The following is a 9,711-nucleotide window of genomic DNA, read 5'->3' as shown; positions in this document are numbered from 1 at the left end:
TCATGCATAAAAAAAATACAGTCATATACCGTGAAACCGGTATAATTTTGAAAAAATAATGTGATTACATTTTAGTGCTGGGTGGTATGACCAAAAATGTATATCTTATGTTTAGTTTATGAAAATCAGTAAAGAATTCACAGCAAAGGTGGACGTTTTTAGAATTATACCAAAAGACCATTTACTTGCTAAAAAGGTATAAACTATCAATCAGACAACATGGCAAGTAGTAGACCGTATACAACAGGTTTTCCAGCAATGTTTCGATATTATTTAGAGGCCTTAGAAATATATAAAATATTATGCTGTAGGCTTTATAGGGTTGCAGTAATTTGCACAAAGAGCTGTGGTGAATCATCTCGGAAGTAAACATTCCTGCTTGATTCCTCTCTCCCAGGCCATGACCTTCAACCAGGTGATCCAGACAGGGCCTGATGAGGAAGGAGGTGACGATAAAGCAGTGACCGCCATGGGCATCCTTAACACCATTGACACACTGCTGAGTGTAGTGGAGGACCATAAAGAGGTGAGAAAATAGAAACATGGACTGCAGAAGTTCTTCCTGTCTCTCTAACCCAGTGGTTCTCAACCTTTTTTTTTTCCACTGGGTCGCACTATGGTCCATGCGCAAGTCTCACGGGCCGCACGCATATCATTTACATATGTCACCAATACAAACCAACCAGATTTATAATAGCCTATTATAGCCTAAATATTATGATATCTAATCGATTACATTCATTTAAATAAATAAATAATTATATTCCCCATTAATAAAACACCTGATGCTGTCGGGAGCTGACCAATTTTGTGAAATTCGGCTCGAAAGGAGTAACAGCACAATGAAGTTGCGATTGTGAGTTGCAGTCTGTAAGACACGCACGGAAGCGTGACTTGACGTGACTTGACACTGCACAAAATGTGCGTTCACAAATGTAGCCTATGTTGATCCAAATATGGAAAGCACTTTCGAATTTAATAATCTGAGGTTCTCTCCAGAGATGTTTTGCCGCGGGCCGGGCATCGGGCTTGTTTTAGGCTTCTCCTTATTTTTATATTTTAGACATCCATCAATTAGTGAAGAAAAACAAATTTTTTTTTTTGCCACGCTGGTGGAAACAACATGAGACCGTGCTGCCGCGACTGTCAAGAGCGGCTCAACGGTGTTTAGTGTCCAGCTGCAGCAGCATGTATGCCATCAGCGCAGCTGAACAGTTCTGCGTTCAAATGCACGCAATAGGCTAAAGCTTGCCGGAAAGCACCGGCAAAAGTAATTACCATGAATGTGTCAGGGGGAAAATAGTAAGGAGATATTTGAATTATTTACTAATAAATAAAAGCACAACATTTGGTTGACATTGTGAGTGCACACACATAAAAGTAGACCCTTTACAGTTACGAATGATGTATTACTCTTACTTTTATGAGTGAAAATTATGGCGTATCCACTGAAAAAAATGCAAGTGATCGCGCTATCGCCTCTATGTCCTGCAAAGCGCGCGTTAGCTTCCACTCTCCACACAAACTATTGGATATAGCGCACATTTATCTTGGTTTAACGTTAAAACATTGTTATATGCTTGCACTGTTTTATATCTATAGATTTTATTTTAAGCAAGTCGTGATGCCTGAACGTCACGGGCCAGGGCCGGACTAGGGCCTATATTTGAGGCCCGTGCAGGGCTCTAGAACATCTTCAAGTGAGTGGCGGGGCAAACTGAAAGTTGATGCCGAAAGTACAGCACTCTCCTACCTTCACTGCTGCGACTACTCTTGTTTGTATGTGTTCCTTCGCTGGCATTTTCCACATTTCGTTTTTCTCCCTTAACAAATATGTCCATTCTGATGCTCAATTTTACCGAACGGGCCGCGGGTTGAGAACCACTGCTCTAGCCTGTAGCACCCTGCTGAATTACTTCCAGCAACCCACAAACGTGGGGGAAAAAAAAAACATGTACGCCAACTTCTGACAAAGTGCCTCACTGGCTGGAGAGCATTTTTAAATAGCCTTGTGGAAATCGATATACATACACGCTTTCTTTGCACTGTATGCAATTTCATGCTAATCCCTTTGCAATGAATTTGAACTGAATGCTTGTTTAAAAATGTATGAATGTCATTTATTTTTAGAAGATATCAAACCAGGTGGAGTTTGGAGAGACATAGGACAAGCACACTTTCAGATAGCACATTAAACATACTCTTCAGTATTTGCTTACTTTGCGGTCGCCAAACATTAGTGGTAATATTTGTGATTCTGACGTTGTATGGAGAGATGCCACTGTGCATTAACACTGCTGATTGATTGATTTCAGATTACCCAGCAGTTAGAGGGCATCTGTCTGCAGGTGATCGGCACAGTCCTCCAGCAGCACGTCCTGGGTGAGTTTCACACACTAATGGAAAAACCTGTTTTGTGTGACCTTTTGGTTGTGTATTGATTGTTTTGGGTTAATTTTCCCAGAGTTCTACGAGGAGATCCTGTCTCTGGCCCACAGTCTGACATGTCAGCAGGTATCCCCTCAGATGTGGCAGCTGCTCCCTCTGGTCTATGAGGTCTTCCAACAAGACGGATTTGACTATTTCACAGGTAGTGCAGTGTCTGGCATTTACTTTGCATGTTCACTTGATTAACTTCTTTTTTAAATTGTAAACAGAATGTCAGATGATTGTACAAATTTGAAAAAGTGTGATAATTGTTTACTTTCACTGTAGATATTAAAATAATTCCTCATGTACCCTTTTTATTTCAGATATGATGCCACTTCTCCATAACTACATCACAGTTGACACAGACACACTCCTGTCTGACACCAAATACCTTGAAATAATCTACAGTATGTGCAAAAAGGTACAGCTACTTCAATGCAAACCAAAAGTGAAATCCATTGCATTTTTTTTTTAAACAATGTATGTATAAAGAAAGTACTGAGAAATATAAGGTCACTACTTAATATGGGTTAAGGTTAGGTTTAGGGTTTGTTTCAGGGTTAGTACCTTTTTACTCTAGTATGTACATAGTACATACATTTAGAAAAGGACTGTAAAAACAAAGTGCTACCATAAAGTTTCTAACTTCCTTTAACTTGAAGAAACTGGTGATATGACTGTGTTAATAAGACTGTGTGCTCAATCAGATTTTGTCAGGAGACCCAGGGGAGGACCCAGAATGCCATGCGGCCAAGCTGTTGGAAGTCATCATTCTACAGTGCAAAGGTCGTGGTATTGACCAGGTGTGTTTCCTGAACATTGTCCATGTTACAATGTGCACCACAGACCTTATTTCAGACATTTAACCAAAAACCCATTAAAAAAAAAACAGTGGGCCTCATTCATGAAACATGAGCAGAATTAATTTGTGTAAATCATTCGTAAAGCCGTTCTGAGGTAAACTTTCGAATTCATGAAAATGTTCGTATTTTCAAAATGTTAGTTGGTACGAAAGAAATGTACACCTGCTCCCTACCTCGTGTAAATGGTGCAGAAAACGTTCTGTGTTCTTTTTGGCAAACTGATGACACTGAATTTTGATGTGCTGCCATTATAATATAATTTACAAGTTCGTTTGCTCTTTTTTTTTTTTTTTTGCTGAGAGTTGATAAACTGTTCAACTTTGGGTAAAATGCAGCGCTTGTCACTCACTTTTTACCCAGCCGTCCAATCAATGGAGGAGGGGCGGGACAAATACTACACCGACCAATCATCCTACTTGTACAGCAACTGAACAACAATAGAGAAGTTTATATTGCTGGTTACTGCATTTTTATATTCAGTAATATTCTTCAAAATGAGATACTAGTAATACGTTACTTACGTGGATATTCCTAATCATAGCAACCAAAGCCTCTCGGCTGGAAAAATGCTGTGCCACCAAAGCGTTGTCAAGCGCCACCAGCTTGCCGTTTTCAGAAGAGCGCCTGACATCTTTTCAGCTGGCGAAAAACGGTGGACACACGTTATTGAATACTTATTGATAGGCATATGGCCTATTAGTCTTTTTTGAATTTATGCAATATACTGGAGCCAAACCTGATAAAGTAGACCAGAATATTCCACTGCATTCCTGGACACACAATTTGCGTAGCTGTAATTCATAGGCGGGGATTATGCTAATTGTGAATGAGCATGCACGAGCGCCCTATTTACGAATGATTGGAATGCATTAACATACGCATGTTTAACTATCAAATCGGAAGTTTATGGAAGTTTGTGAATACGGAGGAGAGTTTTCGGGAATGTCCGTTTTAAGCGCAAATTGCTCAGAATTTACTCATATATTTACCAGGGCTGTGTATCACCAGCAAAGTTGCAATAAGATACGTATCACTATACAGACGATACGATACGTATCACGATACGGGACTGCACTGAATTTCACCTCAGAAGAATTTAGTAAAACAGCTGTTTATGAAACACTGCATACTGTAGGGCTGTTGCTAACTTTTGGCAGAGCAGGCAGTTGACCTCTGCATTATGAAGGGGCTCCATAACTGTACACAGTACAGTATAGGTAATGGCATATGTTTCATGTTTACACGTGGTGCACTCCCCGCCAGGTACAATATTCTGATTGTTTGCATCTTGTTTTTAAGCCCATAAATAATAATGTACTCGTTCTAATACATTTTTATTGTAATGTACTCATTCTAATATATTAAAATTATTTTAACATTGCTGGTAGGTTATCATTGCACAAATTAACACTCTACGTTTAAAAAAAAAATGTAAAAAAAAATTAGAAGTTCTAAACTAATGCGCTGTCTTCACTGTACCTCGCGTGCACACATTTAGTCACTAGATAACACTGCGTGCGCACAGACATTCTTTTTCGCACTCAGACAAATTTTTGGTGCTGCCCCGCAATTTTATCAATAAAAAGCTTAAACGCTGAAGAGCTACATTATATTTCTCAACAAGGAGCTGGTAACATCGTTTCTAACGCAATTAAATCCACAGCTTCACTGTTAATAGAGAAACACGGCAAAGCGGTGGTAATTCATACATACACATAAATTCACTCTCTCTCTCATAAATGAACACTTGATAAATTACACTTTTCTGATAATAGAATAGTGGAGATCGTAAATGAACAGTTGATGAATTACACTTTTCTGAGAATAGATTATTGAAGTGGAGATCGCTAAACTGCAAGCTAACTGGTGTTTTCAGAATGCCGGTGCGTTTATCCACAGTGGAGAGAGCACACATGCACATGGTTGCCAGATTGACAAAAACAAATAAGACACTTAGTAGATATTTCTTAATTGTGCAAGTGGGAAGCTCTTTTTCAGAGATTACGTCCCTTTATATCAGGCAACCCCGGTTGTGTTCCTCTGCGGCCAGATTAAACCTTGTTGTAGCCTATGTATTATGCTCGATTCATTATATTTTAGAAACCTTGCACTTTTCTACTCCGTTTTAAACTGTTCTTGTATTCAAATTAAACTCGGTCCACTGCAGCGCACGTGCCACAATATCCCTGTATCGATACTCGTTAGGGCTGTCAAAATGACTGAAAAACTAAATTCGAATTTTCTACTTAAATATGATCAAAATATGAATTATATTAGAATTTAAAAGGCATAATTTCAGTTAGGGGGAAAAAAAGCTTTTGGCTTCTCTCCTGAGGCCACAAGAGTGCGCATCGAGCAAAATATTATGCACGTTTCTTCAAAGCGTAATAAAAAAACATGACTATCTTTGAAAAAAGTGCATGTTTAAAATAATGTTTATAAACCATATATAATTAATAAAGTTGCTTAATTAGAAGAAAAAAAACAGCACCATGTATGTATAGTTTAATACAAAGGACCGAAAACCAATCACAAAAGTAGGCTACTTTCTTCATTTAAAAACATGAGATACAGTGGGATGGGGAAAACCGCCATGAAGTCTTGAGACATGTTTTTTAAAAGTTGAACTTGCATTAATTTTACATGGCTTTCTAAACATGCTCTTGTGCGAGTGCAACGCTGATAATGTCCCTCTAGAAAATGTGATAAATATGCGTTCTGTGTGAACGGCTTGGTTTCAGTTTTGACATAAAAAACAATCTCCACACTGATGCTCTTGTTTTCCGCAATATATTGAATGAACAACGTAGCAGCGCCGCATCTAGTGGGTTCAACTGGATAGACTAACAAAAGCATTAAAATGCAATGACGCTTACATCGTCGTCGCATTTCGTATGCCACTAATAAGGCTGCCTGACGGCTGACAAAGACCTAAAAATAAAAATGTGGATTTTTTTTTTTTTTAATTCGACGAATATTCGAAATTCGATTTTTTTTCTTTTTTTTTTTTGACAGCTCTAATACTCGTATCGTCAAATCTCTGTGACGATACATCGTCGTATCGATGTATCGAGCACAGCACTAATATTTACGAATGTTTCATGAATGAGGCCCATTGACCTTATGACAACAGAGCTGTTTTCTATTATGAAAACATATTGGCTATAATGGAAATGTAATGAAAAGGTTCATCTTGGTGCCTGTTCCTGTAGGTGGTGCCCTTGTTTCTAACGACCGCTTTGGAGCGTTTGACGCGTGAAGTGAAGACCAGCGAGTTGAGGACCATGTGTCTGCAGGTGGCCATCGCTGCACTCTATTACAGCCCTCCTCTGCTCCTCAACACACTGGAGAATCTGCGCTTCCCCAACAACACTGAGCCCATCACCAACCACTTCATCTCCCAATGGCTCAAAGACATCGACTGCTTCCTCGGGTACACACTGACATCTAAAGAGCTCAAACATTTCTCAGGACAAAAGTTCTGGTCATTGTAACGTGCGATTTGTATTGTTTGCAGGCTCCACGATCGAAAGATGTGCGTGTTGGGACTGTGCGCTCTAATGGATCTTGATCAGAGGCCACAGGCTGTCAATCAGGTCGCAGGTCAGCTCCTCCCTGCAGCCATTCTCCTGTTCAACGGCCTGAAGAGGGCCTATGCCTGCAGGGCTGAACATGAAAATGACGAGGATGAGGATGGAGAGGAGGAAGAAGAGAATGGTAAATGAGCTTTATCAGATCTTCAGTCTGTTATCCATGTAGCAGCAGTATTTCAGTCTTCTGAATAAAATGAATGAGTAGTTTTAGATATTGGTTACATTAATATTTAGCCATTGAGTTATACATTGCAGTATGGATACTGCATACCATTTGTTTACATTATGTAAAACAAATGATACTAAAAAGTAACAAATCAAACATTAGTAGGGTTTTTTTTTTTACTTGAATATCTCTTTATACAATACATTTTGTTTGAAAGCAGCTATATAGTAATAGACTGGAAAATCGGTTAATTTTGAAATGCATCAAATATTAAATTAAATCCAATTTGGAGTTGGATCAAATAATGAGCCCAGCTTGTATTTCTTCCAGTTAATTTATTACATTATAAATGGAATGTCGAATTGAGTGAATTGGTATATTTGATTAAATTGCTTTATTTCCTGCTGTTGTTTCAAAGTAATGAACTGTAATTTTGACATGTGACTCACTGTGTATCCATGCAGCCGAGTTAGGCAGTGATGAAGACGACATAGATGATGAAGGCCAGGATTACCTTGAAATGCTAGCTAAACAAGCAGGAGAGGATGGTGACGATGAAGACTGGGAGGAAGATGACGCAGAGGAGACCGCTCTTGAGAGTTACACGACCTTAGTTGACGACGAGGACAACCTTGTTGATGAATACCAGATCTTCAAAGCCATAATACAGAGTATGGCTTTCACCTATAGTACGAATTAAATGAGCGACTTCAAAAGAGTGTTTTACTCAGAGACTGCTCTCTTTCCTCTAGATGTCCAGGCCCGTGACCCAGCATGGTACCAGGCGCTCACACAGTGTCTCGATGAGGAACAAAGAAAACAACTTCAGGATATTGCAACACTCGCAGATCAGCGACAAGCAGCACATGGTGAGGAAAAGGAAAAAAAGGAAAAGCTGGTTGAGGAATTGATTGTGCAGCACTTACTTTTCCCCCTTGACGTACTACCAATATTTAATTTTGTATATTTCTGGCAGACATTGGACCCAAAACGTACTTTATGCTAGTCTGTGAAAAGCTGGAAACACTTAGGCTATGTGCACATGAATCTAGATATATTTGAAGGTGTTTTTGATTCGAACTCTTAGTCCACACTACCATTTTCCAAAAGTCACTAGTCCACACTGACATCACTTTTCGTGCGTCTAGGTCACACTTAAAATCAGCATTCAGTACATTGTCTAGGGACAGCAGTAGGGTTGGGCCTAAAAGGGTTATTAATATGTAGGTCATTGAAATCGCTTTTGAATGCACGTTCGCTTTTTACTTTAACTTTCGAGATGGGCGATCACACATAACTTACTCTGTGTATACTACGAAGCGCCAGTACTTGCTTAGATGTTGGTCAGTGGTGCTCAGGATCTGCAAGTCATTCGCCATCGTCCGCGGTCATCTCTCCTTACTCTCTTTATGTGGCAAGTGTAAATTTTATTTACTGTAATGTAACAAGCTACCGCTAGCAAGCGGCTAACCATGTCCCTTTAGTGGCTTCTTGGAAAGCGTTATCTGTTTTCCGTGGCTTTCTGAATATGGATTTACGCTTCAGGCACACCCCAACCCTCCTGGGGATGTCATCGTCCATCGCAATGTTTCACTGTGGACATAGTCCGATGCCAATTTGGCCCAACTCTAGACAGCAGTTGCGAGTAAATATTGTCATCTTTGCAGGAGTGTAAGATGAAGGTTGTACAAAATAACATTGATTTCAAGCAACATTAATAACATGGATAGACGCAACAATGCCGTTGTACAATATGCATAAAAATGCATCACGACTAAATGAAGTTTAGCGTAGTTCTATTTTTTTTGGATACCTGTTTTCACCATCTACACTACAACGCAAAAACGGGTTTTACAATTTTTTTTTTTATTCAGAAAATTGTTTTTGCTATTAAAAAATGCATTTCGGTGTGGTCAAAAGACCAACATTAAGAGAAAAACAAAGATGCATTTTCAAATTTATCCAGATTAATGTAAGTGTTGCCTTAATATGCTGCCAAAATGTTACCCAATTGTTCAGCCTGCTGATTTCTGTTATCCCACTTCTGGTTTTCTTTCCTATTGATTTTTAGAATCAAAGATGATTGAGAAGCATGGAGGATACAAGTTTGCAGATCCGGTGGTGCCATCCAATTTCAACTTTGGTGGCAGCGCCCTTCCCCTTTCTAACTGTGACTGAATGTAGTGAAATGAAAACACTTGTGTTGCTCCCTGAAGTAGTGGTTCCAGAACTGGTTCTTCTCTCTCACTCTTCAATATGACTATCAAATTTGAACAGCACCAGAAGATGTGGGAAGGCAACCAATTTGTCTTATGGAATCCAAAAATAAGAGGGATACCATAATGGCAGCTCCCACACACATACTACGGGGGCTAATTAATTGAAATTGAGACATAATGTCAAAATTGTCACTGTATGGGCCAAAGGGCCTTTTCAAGGTTATACCTCTGGCAGTAGTGTCAACGTTTTTCTTCATCAAAAAAAAACAAACAAAAAAACAAATCTCATATTGTACATAACTAACCAAGGCACTTGATTTTTAAGTTGCCTGGTCAAACAACCAGAGGCATTTGTAAGGTGTCAACGTGTATTCAAATGTAGCATATTGGATACTTGTCATAGCACTATGTGATGCCTGATCTCTGTAAATTAATGACTA

The 9,711-nt window shown here is 39.2% G+C and overlaps 1 protein-coding gene across 1 annotated transcript; it reads left to right on the top strand.

Annotated features, from left to right (window-relative positions):
• The first annotated feature begins 371 nt into the window (after positions 1-371).
• On the top strand, positions 372-9,230 carry LOC107654340 (importin-7-like). The gene is made up of 10 exons (XM_016441377.1): positions 372-526; positions 2,316-2,382; positions 2,465-2,590; positions 2,754-2,851; positions 3,138-3,233; positions 6,506-6,726; positions 6,811-7,010; positions 7,517-7,723; positions 7,805-7,921; positions 9,124-9,230. The coding sequence occupies exons 1-10, from the start codon at positions 401-403 to the stop codon at positions 9,228-9,230; spliced, it is 1,365 nt and encodes a 454-aa protein (XP_016296863.1). The 5' UTR covers positions 372-400.
• Positions 9,231-9,711: the final 481 nt, after the last annotated feature.

This window comes from Sinocyclocheilus anshuiensis, unplaced genomic scaffold, assembly GCF_001515605.1.
Source record: "Sinocyclocheilus anshuiensis isolate Anshui unplaced genomic scaffold, SAMN03320099.WGS_v1.1 scaffold747, whole genome shotgun sequence".
NCBI lineage: Eukaryota > Metazoa > Chordata > Actinopteri > Cypriniformes > Cyprinidae > Sinocyclocheilus > Sinocyclocheilus anshuiensis.
This window is presented reverse-complemented; position numbering and strand designations above follow the sequence as displayed.

Coding starts and splice junctions, on each gene's coding strand:
- LOC107654340 (XM_016441377.1), top strand. CDS start 401: ATGACCTTCAACCAGGTGATCCAGACAGGGCCTGATGAGGAAGGAGGT. Junction 2,383..2,464: donor CCTCCAGCAGCACGTCCTGG/GTGAGTTTCACA, acceptor TAATTTTCCCAG/AGTTCTACGAGGAGATCCTG. Junction 2,591..2,753: donor CGGATTTGACTATTTCACAG/GTAGTGCAGTGT, acceptor TTTTTATTTCAG/ATATGATGCCACTTCTCCAT.